We start from the raw sequence: 15,886 nt of genomic DNA on the forward strand, positions 1-15,886 counted from the left end.
TGTAATTATGGCAGTATTGGTGAAAGAAGTACTGGGAAAATAGAAATCAATGGCCACTACTTTCAGTGTCTGGAGCAACCAGCCCAGTTAATGCAGCATCCTTGGAATGAAGAATGGGAAGGTTGCTAACATTGCCTAGGAATGGCTGGCAGACTCAAAACTTATCTGCCCCTGAACTTCGGTTACGGAATGGTTTGGTTCAGGAGAAACTTCTATTTTCATTTTTTTTTTTTTTTTTTTTTTGCATTTGCCTCTGTGTTGCACATGTTTGTGGAGGTCAGGGGCCGATGTCACATGTCGTCCTTTCCTGCTCTTCACACTATTTACTGAGGCAGGGTCTTTTGCTGGCAAGTCCAGCTAGCTAGCTTGTCCAGGGTCTCTGCTTCCAGAACACTAGGATGGTATGCAGACCATCATGCCTCCTTCCACTTAATCTCAACATGTTTGTGATCCAAGTTCCAGTTTGGCACTGCAAGCTTCTTATTTACTGATCCATTTACCCAGCCCCCCGGGGAAGATTTTTTTTTTTGAGACAGTTTTTTTTTTTTTTTTTTTTTTTTTTTTTTTTTTTCTGTGTAGCTCTGGCTGTCTTGGAACTTTGTAGACCAGGATGGCCTTGAAGGAGATCTGACTGCCTCTGCCTCCTGAGCCTGGGATTAAAGGCATGTGCCATCACCATCCAGCTGTGGGGGAGGATCCTAATAGATGTTTTGTTTACATATCTGAGCTCTCCATACTTCTAGTAGACTTCAGTCTCCACTGACTCTTTTTCAAGCAGGTTCATAGGCCATATTATTACTGCATACAATGAAAACTAGTTTTCAATTGGCAAATATTAAAAAACAAGGTATTGAAAACAAGACTAGTAATTACTCTGCCCCAGGTCCCATTTTCCTGCTAATTTAGCGTAGAAATATCAAAACTGAATTAGCTAGATTTAGAAGCACAATGATACAATAAAATGTTTTATTTATAGGTTGTGGTTACAGTAAAGGTTAAAAACACTGATAGTAATTTTTGTAGGTATTACAAAAGGGTTAGAGTATATTAAAATAAAATTAAAACATGCAAACATATAAATATCAATGTCCATGTCAAATTCTTAAATGTTATGTTGCTGTGGCAAGTCAACAGTGAAATAATGATGGCAAAAGTCTTTGAAAGGACTCATCCTTCCACCCATGATAAGGTATTAACTGCGGGGAAAAAAAAAAGTTCAGTAACTCATATTACTATTTTGAAATACCAAGGCTCAAGAATATTTTTCTTTCATTATTTTTTTGAATCTTAATTTTTTAAATAGAGTATCAGTAATAACAATATTGACTCCTCAATATATAACAATCACTGTTCTAAAAATTCTTTAGGAGCAATATGGTGATTGTGACCAAAGGCTTGGGGGGAGGGAAGATCAGGATCTAAAACACATTCCAATTTAAAAATTGTTTTAAATAATAAAAAATAAAATATATGAAAAGACTTATTTTTTTTTCTTTTTGGAGGTAGGCTAACTGAAGACACCTTCACCTCTCCCTCCTTTCCTCCAAATCCAACCCTTCAGTCTCCCCCTAACTCCTTAGCAGATTACCTGCGGCAACCTCCTCTTCCTCCTTGGCCCCCATCTCCAGTGGTTCATACAGATATTCTCTTCCAACCTTTGTTCTCCTCTCTCAACCTCTTATCCTAGCCCCCAACTCCATCAGGCATTCCCTAGGAACTTACCAGCCAAGCCTGCCAGAGAAGCAAATAAGTCATCTTAATAGGTAGGTGAGCTATAGGAGCTACAAGTCTTCACTCCCTCCCTTCCTCCAAATCCAGTGCCCCAGTCTTATCCTCAGCTCTCTAGCAGACCACCAGCTGTGGCCTCTCCACCATTCCCAGCAGCTACTGGTGGAACACTCTGATTGCATTCCTCCTATGGATGACCTCAGCCCCACGACCCTCTTTCCCATTCCTAAGGGTCAGCTCACAATACCTAGAAACACATTTTTCCTGGCATACTCAGTGAGGACAACTGGCAGGATCCCAGAATTCCCTACCAAGAAAGATATAGCCACCACTTATGGGGAATTAAAACTGTTGATGTTAAGAATTGTGCTGAAGCTGGGCAGTGCTGGTGCATGCCTGTAATCCCAGCACTTGGGCGGTAGAGGCAGGGGGATTTCTGAGTTGGAGGCCAGCCTGGTCTACAGAGTGAGTTCCAGGACTACACAAAGAAACCCTGTCTCAAAAAAAAAAAAAAAAAAAAAGAATGGAAGCAAAGAATTGTTGTGCTGTGTTTTTTTCTTATTTCTTGTAGGTTTTTTTTGGGTGTGTGTGTGTGTGTGTGTGTGTGTGGTTAATCCAAATTGAAGTTTTCAATAGTAAAAAATGGCCATTCTCCCAGAAGCAATCTTCAGATTCAATGCAATCCCTATCAAAATTCCAACACAAATTTTCACAGACCTTCAAAGGGTAAATTTTAGCTTCATATTGAAACACTGGAAAACTCAGGATAGGTCAAACAATTCTGAATAATAGAAGAACTGCTGGAAGTATCACAGTGCCCTATTTTAGGTTATACTACAAAGCAATAGTAATAAAACCAGCATGGTATTAGCACAGAACAGACATGTTGATCAGTTCAATTGAATTGATGACCCAGACATAAATCCATAAACCTATGGGCAACTGATTTTTGATAAAGAAGTAAAAAATACACCCTGGAAAAATAGAACATTTTAAACAAATGCTGCTAGTCAAACTGGATGTCTGAATGTAGAAGAATACAAATAGATCCATATTTATCACTCTGCACAAAATTCAACTTCAAATAGAAGACCTCAACATAAAAGCAGATAAATTGACCATGAAAGAAGAGAAAGTAGACAAGAACTTTGAATTCATTGGCATAGAAAAAGACTTTTAAACAGAACACTATTAGCATGACACTAAGATTAAAAAAAAGTGATGAGACCTCATGAAACTGAGATGCTTTTGCATACCAAAGGGCACCATCATTCCAACAGCCTACAGAGTGGGAGAAGATTTTTACAAACTACACATCTGGTAGAGGACTAATATCCAAAATATATGAAGAACTCAAAAAACTAGATATTGAGGAAACAAATAACTCAGTCAAAAACTGGAGTAAAGATATAAACAGTGAATTCTCAAAAGAGGAAACTCAAGTGGCTGAAAAACAGTTAAAGCAATGTTCAAAATTTTTGAGTCATCATGGAAATACAAATTAAAACTACCTAAAATTTCATCTTATGCACATAAGAATGGCTAACCTCAATAAAACTGGTGAGGATGTGAAGTAAGGGCAAGACTCATTCATTGGAATGCCGATGGGAGTACAAACTTGTACAGCCACTATGGAAATCAGTGTAGTTGTTCCTCAAGAAGAAGGGAATAGATCTATGACAATTCCAGCTATACCCATGGGTATATACCCAAAGGATGCTTCATCCTACCATAGAGATACTTGTTCAACATGTTCATTGTTGATCTATTCACAACAGCCAGAAATTGGACACAGTCTAGATGTCCCTCAACAGAAGAATTGATAAAGAAAATGTACATTTGTACAATGGAATATTACTCAGCCATTAAAAAATGAAATTATGAAATTCACAGGTAAATGGATGGAACTAGAAAAAATCATATTTGTCTGAGTGAGGTAACCCAGGCCCAGAAAAACAAATATTATTTGTTCACTGATATATGGATATTAGCTGTTAATTCAATGGTAAGCAAATTCCAACCTGTAGAATCACAGAAGTTGGGGATAGACTAAGGGACTAGGGAGGCAAATAGATCTCCTTAGGAAAGGGAAATAGATTAGATACAAGTGGACAAGGGCGAATATTTGGAATGAGAGGATCAAGTGCGGAGCAGAATATATCTAAACTTAAGGGCCCTTTGAGGGGTAGTATGGAAACCTAATACAGTAGAAGCTTCCTAAAACATATACATCTATGAAGAAGATCGAAATGAAACTACCAAATAACAGATAAGACAGAGTCCCAAAAGGACATGTGTCACCAAATGAAGCTTCCAGTACTAGGAATGTGTTACATCTAATTCAGTTGTTGGACAAAGGAGATTCATGGGAACTCTGAACAACCCAGGCTATTGCCAAAGCTGTTGGTTGTTTTCCACAGACATAGACTGCCTTATTACTGATGGCAATACTTCCACAATTCACTGAACACAGAGAAGTTGAGCTGTGGCCACCTACAGCCTTCACCATTATGGATAATGTTCTTGGTATTGGAAAGTACTCTGAATGCTTCCAAAGAAGAAACATAACACCAACTAATCTGCAAATACTTTGATCTGCAATGGTATCCTGTCTGCAAGATATGCTAGTGCAATCTTGGCACAAAGTTTGTGGAAGGAACCAACCAATATCTGTTCTACTTAAGGCCCACTTCTTAAGTAAAAGATAGAAACCATACCTGTTGCTGATCTGGTGATCAAAAACTTGAGAGTAGATAGCCCAGGGAAGGACCTAGCAGGTAAGTCAAGTACTACTGTTCTACTAACAGAAAATAATAAAATGACTCCAAATGATGTTCTGCTATACTCATAGATCAGTGCCTTGCGCAGCCATCATGAGGGAAGCTTCCTCCTCCTAGGGGGTTGCAGCATGCACAGGGACATTAGTCTGCACTTGATGGGGTCCTAGATCTGAAAGGAGAAGTAGACACATACTCCTATCCTTAACATAGATCCTAACTCCAATCAGTAATCACTTGGAAATGAAAATTTAGTTTTCTCCAAGGAGTCTCACTGGAGAAACAAACTCTTCTTATGGGTGGGCTGCATGCCCGGCAGTAGATGACCAATAGAAAAGAAACTCAGTTGAATCCTTGGAGGTTCCTTTTTACATAATGTCTTGTCAGGTCTTTCTCCCTTTTAAAAAGTTTATCTTTTTAAACATTTTTAAATTTTATTTCCCTACCCTGTCTTTCTCTGTAACCTGTAAGCCTGTTGAGTATATATAGTGGCTTTCAACTCACATTTTCATGGGATTCCTGAGTGTGTCAATGAGTGTCTGTGTCTCTGTTTCTTGTGCCTTTTCACGGGTTCCTTTCCTTCCATTTGTTTGTCTTATTCTGACCTTTTTTGTTTTATTTTAATTATTCTAGAGAAGCTGTTTTGTTTTCTAATAGGAGACAGAAAAGTGGTAGATCCAGATGTGAGGGGTGGTGGGGAGGAGTTTGGGAGAGAGAGTATATCAGAATACACTACATGAGAAAAGTCTACTTTCAATAAAAGAAAAAAATTAAATATATTATTCTTTGACAAATTTGTACATTTACATAATGTATTTTATTCTTTTCTACCTGTGGGTTTCTCTCATCCTCTTTCATTCCTATGGAACCACCCCCTTTTCGAACACAGGTAGAGAATATTTACAGAAGCATGATAACCCAGTCATAGCTTCACCACAGACAAGAATGATGCGCCTGCACCTTTAACTGCAAACAGCTTCCCTGGGAGGGACAGAGCCCTATGAACCTCTCTCTCACTGCTCAAGAATAATTTTGAGAGTCGAGGACTTTCTGAGATGGAGATAGCTAAATTTAGAGCTTTAAAATAGGAGCAAAATGGTCCATAACCCACCCTTTATAGGATGGGAGCCACACAGATCATTTTCTAAAGACTTACAGAAAAATGAAGGAAAACAACTCTCAAAGAAATCTTGAATATACTTGACAAAAACCCAGTAGTAAACCATGACTTTTTGCTCGTAGTATTTCTTTCCAGGGACACCTTTATCTTAAGACATTTGGTCTTCTTAATGAAAAGACACAGAGGCTGGTCCAAATTAGTAATAACTTTTTACCCTTCCCTCCATTCCAAATCTTGGCATATTGTATTCAGATGTTCAGTTTCAAATGCTGTAAGGTAAAATAATACTGCTGAGGAAAGACAGGCAAGAATGAAGAGAAGATGATGGGACTAGACCTTATCAAGTTGTATAGTGACTATGTATGACTCTCTTCCACTTAGTACATGGTGGAGATGGGTGTAGGTTCCTCCTCAAACAAACACTAAATGTAATGGATAACTATGACCATTTGGATATTAAAATTGGCCCTTGTAGGAATTCTTACCCAGTTATCTGAGAAGTGGAAATGGCCACAAATAATGCAGTATCTCTTCAGTACCAGGAACCAGCATTGAGGAGGAGGATGGACTTCTAGGTTACCCACATCAATAATTTCACTACAGGGAAAGCAAAACAATAAAAACAGGAATTAGAAATCGGTGCAGAGGTCTAAAGATCACCGTCCCTGGGCTTTAATGCTAGCCTCAACCCAATAGTTTAGTGATTCAACAGCCTTGGTGTAAAAATGTAATACATTTCATATCAGATGAACAGGCTACTTGAAGCTAATGAAGCCTGATTGCTTCTATTTAAAGATTATACACACACATACACACACACATATATACACAAGTGCAGTGCCCACAGATTCGTAAGAGGGTGACAGATCCCCCTGGAGCTGGAGCTAACGGTTTGTTTAGAACTGTCAGATATGGGCGTTAAGAAACAAACGCAAAGTTCAGAGCAGAGCCTGAAGGAATGACCATCCAGAGACTGTCCCATCTGGGCATCCATCCCATAAACCACCACCAAACCCAGACACTATTGCAGATGCCAACACGATTTTGCTGACAGGAGCCTGATATAGCTGTCTCCTGAGAGGCTCTGCCAGTGCCTGACTAATACAGAAGTGGATGCTCACAGCTATCCATTGGACTGAGCACAGGGTCCCCAATGAAGGAGCTAGAGAAAGGACCCAAGGGGCTGAAGGGGTTTGCAGCCCCATAGGAGGAACAACAATATGAACTAACCAGTAACCTCAGAGCTCTCAGGGACTAAACCACCAACCAAAGAAAACACATGGTGGGACTCATGGCCCTAGCTGCATATGTAGCAGAGGATGGCCTAGACAGTCATCAATGGGAGGAGAGGCCCTTGGTCCTGTGAAGGTTCTATGCCCCAGTATAGGGGACTGCCAGGACCAGGAAGCAGGAGTAGATGGGTTGGGAAGCAGGAGCGATGGAGGGGATAGGGGGTTTTCAGAGGGGAAACTAGGAAAGGGGATAACGTTTGAAATGTAAATAAAGAAAATATTTAATAAAAAATGTAAAAAAATTAAAAAATAAAATTACTTAAAAAACAAACAAACCAAAAACCCAAACTCAGGGCAGAGGAAGAGGCAGTAAGTGGAGGTGGAGGAAGAGTTGAGCTGAGTGGCTACAGGAGCCACTGGGAATCACTTCCTGATCATGAGAAGCAAATGATCAAACCTACCCAATTAGGACCCCCACCTTTGCAGAAGGCCTTTGTTCTATATCTAAAGAATATTTTGAGCACACTGAAAGTTATGATGAAGAGATGGAAATCTGGGGAGATGAAAATATAGAAATGCCATTCCGACAAAAGCCCATACCTTTCCGCATCGCACTCATCAGGTGATTGCTTGTTATCGAGTTCATCTTGCGAAATTCTGGATGGACGAATACAAGAAAATATTTTATAGGAGAAACACAGATGCAGCAAAAAAAATCATTAAGCAAAACTCATTTGGTGACCTTTCAAAAAGATCTGAAGTAAAGAAATGCCTTCAGTGTAAAAATTTTACATGGTACCTGAACCCTATTTACCTAGAAGTGTTATGTACCAGACCTTAATCTTGTTATATCTGGATATATTAAGAGTGTTGGTCAACCTTTATGTCTGGATGTTGGTGAAAATAATCAGGGAGGTGAACCATTGTTTTTGTATACGTGCCATGGACTCAGGGGAAATCAGAGTATTCTGCTCAGCGTGAAATCCCGCACAACATTCAGAAGGAGCTATGTCTTCATGCTACTCAGGGTATCGTCTAGCTGAAGGCATGTGTCTATAAAGGTCACAGGACAATCGCCGCTGGAGAACAGACATGGGAGATTCGGAAGGACCAACTTCTATATAATCCATTATTTAAAATGTGCCTTTGATCAAATGGAGAGGATCCAAACTTAGTGCCATGCGACTCAACAGACCTACTCGAAAAATGGATTTTAGCCAAAATAAATAAGGGTTGATTAAAATTAAGGACTTGAAAAGAACATATTCTTCCTCATAAGATTGTGACTAGGCGTCCACTGTAGTTATTGAAAATTATGCAAAAGCATCTAATTGTAACTTAAGTGCATTTTCCTTATTTATATCTTAAGATGTCTGTATATACCACTGTAGAAACCCTGGGGCTTTCTCTCTGATAGTACAGCAACTAGAATACCAAAGACGATTCTGAAATGTCCAGATGTAGAAGAGAGATGTTTACAGTGTGAAGAAAATAATTTCCCTAGTAAAGTGATGTGTGGTTGTGCACTTGGGAATCTTCACACCTACATCCACACACTCACAGCTGAAAATGTTTCCCCTAATTTTAGGGGCAATAGAAAAAGATTTGATACTGTATTTTTATAACTATATAGAAATGGATGAATGAAGGCCAGTCATTGGCCTTTTGGTACAAACCAGGAACTTCTTATAGCTCTAGAATTTATTGTTTTAAAATCCAGGTAAACTTCTGTTGTCTTTTGCATACTTGTCTGTCAAATATTTCCTTAAACATGAAGTTGAAAAAGGGAGAGAACTATTTTAATACTTAAATTTTTGGAAAATTTATAAATATTTTTTAGTCTGAAGCCCACTCCACTTGATACACATGAGTCTTTCCCAAAAGGCTTTTTTGAAGTGACTATACTGTGTGTTTTCCCAGAGTACTATATATATATATATATATATATTTCGGGTTTAGTGCTTCCACATTAAGACTATACATGGCATCAGCATTTAGGTAAGAGCATGACTCTCCCCAGCATTTGGGAGCTTATTATTGTCCTTGGTATATATATATATATATATATATATATATATATATATATATATATATATATATATATATATATATAACACTCAGGTTCTCTGGAAGAGCAGTAAGTGCTCTTAACCACTGAGCCATTGCTCCAGCCCCTCACTGTTGAGTCTATGTCATTGAGCCATCTTGAAACATGAGTCCTGCAAACTCATTAGCCATCTGAGTGCACCAAAGCATAAACTAAAGTTACAAACACAGCATTTTCAGGTAAGTTTGCCAAATTTAAATCTGGAATAATAAATAATAAATAGTTCTATGAATATATATTCATATATATATTCTGTAGGAGTGTAATATATGTATAAAATCATATATATAATATATAATCAAATAACAGTCTTTAAATAAAAGCAGACTTCATTAGCTCCAAGTAACCTGTCCATTCAACTTTGAGAGATTTTAGGAACATCTTCCCTTCAACCAAGTTGGCATGGTATTCATGCTGTACACACAAGAGTTGGTGATGAGGATTCAAGTCCCCTCGGCTCCCAAATGCTGGGGAGAGTCATGCTCTTACCTAAATGCTGATGCCATGCATAGTCTTAATGTGGAAGCACTTAACCGGAAATAAGTTATCAAACTTTCTAATGTCTTTGTTTTATTTAATTCCAACTTCCTTCAGGAATTTTGAACTTAGTGTTTAAGCCAGACGGCTGTGTTTTTTTTTTATTTTTTTTTTAAGGCTTCATCTTGTATGTCATTATTACTGGCTTTGAAACTTAGAAGGTAGAACTAACTTTTTATTAGACTCTCTGAAGTCTAATTCTTCTAACAACCTAGAGTCTCAGTCTTCCCCCTCTTCCCTTCTTTCTCCTCTTTCTCCCCCTCCCTTCCTGCCCATCCTTTCCCATCCCTTTTCTCTCTGTCTCTCTGTCTCTCTCTGTCTGCCTCTGTCTCTGTCTCTTTCTCTCTCTGTGCGTGCTTGCTAGGTAAGTACTCTACCACTGGGCTCTAGCTCCAACACGTTTTTCATATTATGACAGTTCCATCTAGTTTTTTTTTTTTAATTGCTGGCCTTGAACTCACTGAGTAATATCAGGTAGGTCTTGAATTTATAGTCAGTCGTCCTAAGCCTTCTGAGAGGCTGGTTTTACATGACTGCCATGAGGCCCAGCTAGAGTCCTTTGGATTGTTCAGAAGGTCAAAGCCAATCTGTATACTTAAGATATTTCCTTAGATATTGGGTACCAAGTTGGTGTGATGCATTTGGCTTGGCAGCATGTTCGGATAACCTTTCAAGGAATAGATAGATGAACAAAAACCGACCCATGGTTTGCAACCTGTGTCACTTTATTGGCTTAAAATTTGGCCTTGGAGTAGGGACTGCAGTAGAGGTTAAGATGGACTGACATGCTGCAGATACACAGCTATATAAGACGTCAGGAATTTCAAGGTTTGTGGATAAGCAATGATACAATTTGGCCAAGAGCTATTAGAATTGAATCAAGGAATCAATGGGTGTTTTGCACTGACCTGGGAATGACACACTGAATCTGAAGCTCAGCATAAATAGATATATTCCTGGGCATATAGGTGAGCCAGGTATTAACAATAGTTCCATCAAATGCGTGCTGTTGAGATAAGAGATTTTTTGAAGTATGCAAATGGATTATCACAACACATTTTAATATATTCAAATAAGAAATAGAAAAACTACCACCCCAAGAAGTAAAGACATGCAGCCACATTAATGTGCTTAAAGTTCTCCCTACAATGTGAATGTATTTAATGCACAGAAAATAAAGCAACACCATGAACATAGGATTTGTGAATGAGATTGGCAAGAGGCTGGCCACATTATTCCTGGAGCTTTTCCACTAGCCCTTTCAAATAAAAGTTCTAGCAAGTGTTTCTTACTTAGATGGAAACTTGCTCTATGAGTATTTAAAAGATGAAGAAACCAGTTGAAAGATCTGAAAGACTCTTCCTGATACAACTGACTTCAACCATAGTAGTCGTCTTTTACTTTGGATTTCCCAGTTTTTAAAAGCACATTAGGAAGAAGACTGCTAACTAAAACACCGATGTATTCGTACTGACCAATCAAATTTTCTGAGCGAGGAATGCATGTATATATATATTTTTTTTTTTTTTGGTTTTTCAAGACAGGGTTTCTCTGTGTAGCCCCGGCTGTCCTGGAACTCACTTTGTAGACCAGGCTGGCCTCGAACTCAGAAATCCACCTGCCTCTGCCTCCCGTGTGCTGGGATTAAAGGCGTGCGCCACCACGCCCGGCACATGTACATTTCATAATAAGTTACAAATCTTATGGTTTTGCCATACTTTTGGGATCACATTAGATATGACATACAATCCTAATCAATAGGTTCCAAAAGCAGCAACTCAATGAATAAATAGATTAGCTGAAGAGCATCCGTAAGATAGATGATTCACATGATTGCCAAGGTCTGAAAAATTTATCTCATCCAGCTTTCAAATCAAGAGGTTAGGCAGACAAACACTATTAAAGCTCTGAAGTGGCCTCATGATGGCTGGCAGAGTTTAATTTAAGTCATTAGTAGAAAAAGTCTGCCCAGAGCAAGGGGCCAGGAGAGATCAGTATAGGTTAGTGACAGAGACAGATCTGTAAGTCAAGTACAATAAGATACTTCCCTAGGGATATCTTCTATGGATTTTTTCTTATCATTGTTGTTCATTTCATTCAGCTCAGAGTCATCATAGAACTAAAGCAACAAGTTCAGACTCGGCATCAGCAAGCCTCTTCTCTGAACCTTGCTCTGCTATGTTCTAACAACAGGTGTTGGGTTACATGGCTGACTTTTTAATGCCCCAATCCCTCATTTTATATAAGTGGAAGCAGAATTGATCCAGTAGGATTAGGTGTGTAAAAAGCCATGTGAAAATAATATGTGTCATATTAATAGAACACTAACTTATTTTTATAGAAAGCCTATAGTTTTCTTATTAATGCCTAGTATCCTATACATAGCAAGTCTCTGGTGAATGAATAAAAGTAACAAAAAATTCTTCGTGTTTCTCTTAGGCTAAGGCACTAGGATAGTAATACCAGTGTTTTGTATATATTAAGACAAGAACAGAAAACAACATTTGAGAAGACTTTACAGATGATACCAAGAAATACAGTTCCTTCTCTTACCTCTATGAAAGTCCCACAGGAACCGATATCATAATAAAACTCAAGTTCATCTGGTCTTATGGAAGTTACTGGGCAGCTTCCCCCTAAGACTAATTCATCAGGGTCAATGAGATCATCTGGATAAAACAGTGCCCTTTTAGCTATAACACGGAATGTAAAGTAACCGCATTCCATGGATACTGTTGAAAGAGACGAAAAAACAATCAGCTTCCCCACCTTAATACATAGCAAAGAACTTTGATCCAAATTAGGAGAAATGAAAAACCCAATTTGGCCAAAATTAATAGAGTTTAGGGATGTGGGCAAAGATGACTACTCTCATGATATGACTCTCCTCTTTTCTTTCTATTGATATTCCTCAAATAGAATCAGCTTGCAAAACACTCAGAAGTTCTGCCTGAGATTAACCATAGTGACTATTTAGAATGAAAGCAGAGGTATGTACTTTTATTAGGGTGCTAATACTGGGTTCACCAAGAGCACACCAGCTTTGCTAGATTAACTGGCTAACAGACCCTGGTAATCCCTCTGTCTCTGCCTCCCAATCACTGGGATTACAGGCTTTTTCTGTGCGTTGGAGATCTGAGCTCAAATCATCATGCTTTCATGAAAAGTAACTTTATTAGTTGAACCATTTCCATGACCCCTAGGTTTTAATTTTTAGGCCATGGCTGTGTGCCAAATAGTAGCAGACATGTGGAGAAAAGATGCGAGACTTTCAAGATCCAAGAATGAATAAAGAGCAGAGTCTGAACATTATGCTTTATGGACCCATTACAGTGCACTGCCCTGAAGATCAGAATGTTTTAATTTATGCCTCTGCTGGACTCTTCTGAGCTTTAGGACAAATATCCAAGTAGCTAGCAGATATACAAAGGATATTTGAAACATTCCTCCTCAGCGTGCACATGATTTACATGGAACCCATGTGTTTTACATCACTTCCATCTGTACTTCCCCATTCTCAGTCAACAGCACCACATTCACCAACACTGAAGCCTTAGGGTCTAGTCCCAGTTCCCACATCTTTTCCTTCCCATCTAGTCTCTCACTTAGTCAATTCACTTTTACTTTCAAAATTGATCTCCCATCTACTTCTGCTTGACTGTACCTTCGGCTCCATCGCTGTCCTTTTACGTGGGCAACCTCAGCAGCCTTGCAGAGGAGTTCACAGTCCTCCAGCCTCATTTCTTTCATTCTTCACAGCTGCCCTATGCTGCCCTTGCTTACACCCTTGCACACCATCGCAGAGACCTCCACTTCTCTGTCTTTAAAAGCCCTTTAACTTTTAAGCAATATTTTTTCAATTCTTTATAAAATGTTTAGTTCATTTTGGTCATATTTCATCAGCTTGGGCTATCACATTTGCAACAGGTATTTTGCACAATTCCCCTTTCATTTATAAAAAGGCAAAGAGTAGGGAATGTTTCTTGCCCTCTAACATCCCACCCTTCCTGTAAGCAGTGACAATATTATTCCCAAGGTTCCACAGTAACTGCGCTACCTCCAGGATTCCCTTTTTTCCTCCCAACACTACACACATTATTCTCAGTACCCAGACTCATAGTCAACTTCCTTTTGAGACATTCTAGTTATTTTTTTTTTTTGAAAACTCTTAAGTTAACCTTTGTCTCCTTTGAGCTGAGTCTGTGGTGATCTGCAGAACTGGAAGGTGTTTTAAATGATTTCTGTCCCATCATACCAGTGGTGAAACAAGGTTGCTCAGTTGTTTGGGGAACTTAGACCTCCTAGGACGTGAGAGCAGCCTGGGGTCAGTCTGCATGGGACGTTGAATGCAGTCTATGTGTCACTGAGTTGACTGTAGGAAAACACTGGAATGTTTAAGAACCTTTTATTGAGAATATCTTAAAAAGTATTGTACAATGACATAGGGAGGGCACGAGAGATGATTACATAAGGACAGCTAGTTAAGGACTTGTGGTTGAATAATACAAGTAGGAAACTGTTAAAAGACAGATAAGCAGTAGGAAGAGAGAATCATGCAGAAGAATGGATGGCTCAAGGGTGACCTGGTAGGAACCTGAAGAGTGCCTATGTAGAAAGAAGTGGGAGGGTGGTAGGAACTATGAGAACCTCAGCAAACAGAGTGACTTGAGTCCGGAACACCTTTACTTATGGGGATGGGGGAAGAAGACAAGACATGGATAATGAGAATTCAGTTTGTAAAACTTGTATTTCAGGCCAATAATGTTCTAGTAATTCAGGGGGAGACAACATAGAGGGCTAGGAATTATTAAATCTCTAACTTTTCAGATAGAATGATAAAACCCTTGTAACCCAAACCCTCATAACTCATAGACATTGAAGAACTACCCCCTGAAAATATCACCAGTCAAGGTCCACTCTGATACCTGGCTCTATCCCAGAACATCTCCGCATCCCAAATATGAGCAGCAGCAATCCTGAAGCAACGAAGGCCTTCATTATGCCAGACCTTGGCCTAGAATCTTCTCAGGTATCAGATAGTTGAGAAGAATTAGCAAGCCAGAAGTGTTTTTATACTTGAGGCTATACTCAGATGTATTCAATGAACCCAATTCAGGAAAAAAACCCAAAAAAACCAACCAACCAACCAACCAAAAAAACCCTTTAACACACCATTAACTCTAGCTCCCAAGTCTTTATCATATAGACTAGAAATATATAGTATTGGCTAAATGAGTACAGTCATACATTATGCAGTGATTTTGAACTAACTGTGTAAGGCCTGAAAATGCTTGTCTAGGTGGCTAATTCCTGGCCAGTTTTTGGTATTGTATGGGTAGATTTAGGGATGCTGACACAATGCTGTACTTTGTCATCTATGGTTTGAGCCATCTGCCCCAAGTTTGTAATATTTAGCTAGCTTGATTAACTCATTAATTAGCTAATTCATTGGTTGTATTAGGAGCTAACATAGTAGAAGTTTTCACTCTTAGCAACCCAGGAAGGAGAGGCAAATAGAGACCCCAATATTGACCATTTCTAAAACACCCTTAAGAGAGTCCAGTGTTCTTCAGTGTTTTCAAAATGTCCTTGCTAGAGTGACATGTCTAAGACTTTAATGTCTTATACCTTTGTAAATGAGTCTTTCTAGTCTTTCTAGATTTTGAGTCCCAGGCACTATGGGATGTCCTAAGAGAGAAGTGTGTACTTCCTGGAGAGATGGCTCATCTGAAGGATTAAACAATTCCTATGATCCACATATATTATTTTTCTTTCTTTCTTGTTATTAATATTTTTTCCTTTTTTGTTGGATATTTTCTTTTTTTTAAGCAATTTTTACATTTATTCCCCCCCTTTTTTATTAGGTATTTTCCTCATTTACATTTCCAATGCTATCCCAAAAGTCCCCCGGGATGTTTTCTTTATTTACATTTCAAATGTTATCCCCTTTCCCATTTTCCCCTCCTGCTTTTATGCGGATGCTCCCCCATCTACCCACTCCCACCTCCCCGCCTACACCTGGGCATTGAGCCTTCACAGGACCAAGGGACTCTCTTACCATTGATGCCCAACAAGGCCATCCTCAGCTACATATGCACCTGGAGCCATGGGTTCCTCCATATTGGTTGGTGGTTTAGTCCCTGGGAGCTCTGGGGAGTCTGGTTGGTTGATATTATTGTTCTTCCTATGGGGTTACAAACCCCTTCAGCTTCTTCAGTCTTTTCTCTAACTCCTCCATTGGCGATCCCATTGAGGACCCGTGCTCAGTCCAACAGTTTGCTGCTAGCATCTGCCTCTGTATAGAGGCAGATGTATTACTTTTCTATTGCTGTGCTTAAACACCATGACCAAGGCAACTGATAAAAGAAAGCATTTATTTGGGGCT

At 39.1% G+C, this 15,886-nt stretch overlaps 1 protein-coding gene across 1 annotated transcript; it reads right to left on the bottom strand.

The window, feature by feature from the left end:
* Positions 1-1,127: 1,127 nt before the first annotated feature.
* Positions 1,128-14,499, bottom strand: LOC110285371 (oocyte-secreted protein 3). The gene is made up of 6 exons (XM_021151471.2): positions 14,427-14,499; positions 12,055-12,233; positions 10,410-10,507; positions 7,458-7,514; positions 6,111-6,222; positions 1,128-1,196 (listed from the first exon to the last, which is right to left on the bottom strand). The coding sequence occupies exons 1-6, from the start codon at positions 14,497-14,499 to the stop codon at positions 1,128-1,130; spliced, it is 588 nt and encodes a 195-aa protein (XP_021007130.1).
* Between the last annotated feature and the right edge of the window lie 1,387 nt (positions 14,500-15,886).

This window comes from Mus caroli, unplaced genomic scaffold (assembly GCF_978045245.1).
Source record: "Mus caroli unplaced genomic scaffold, Mus_caroli_1 scaffold_20, whole genome shotgun sequence".
Classification (NCBI taxonomy): domain Eukaryota; kingdom Metazoa; phylum Chordata; class Mammalia; order Rodentia; family Muridae; genus Mus; species Mus caroli.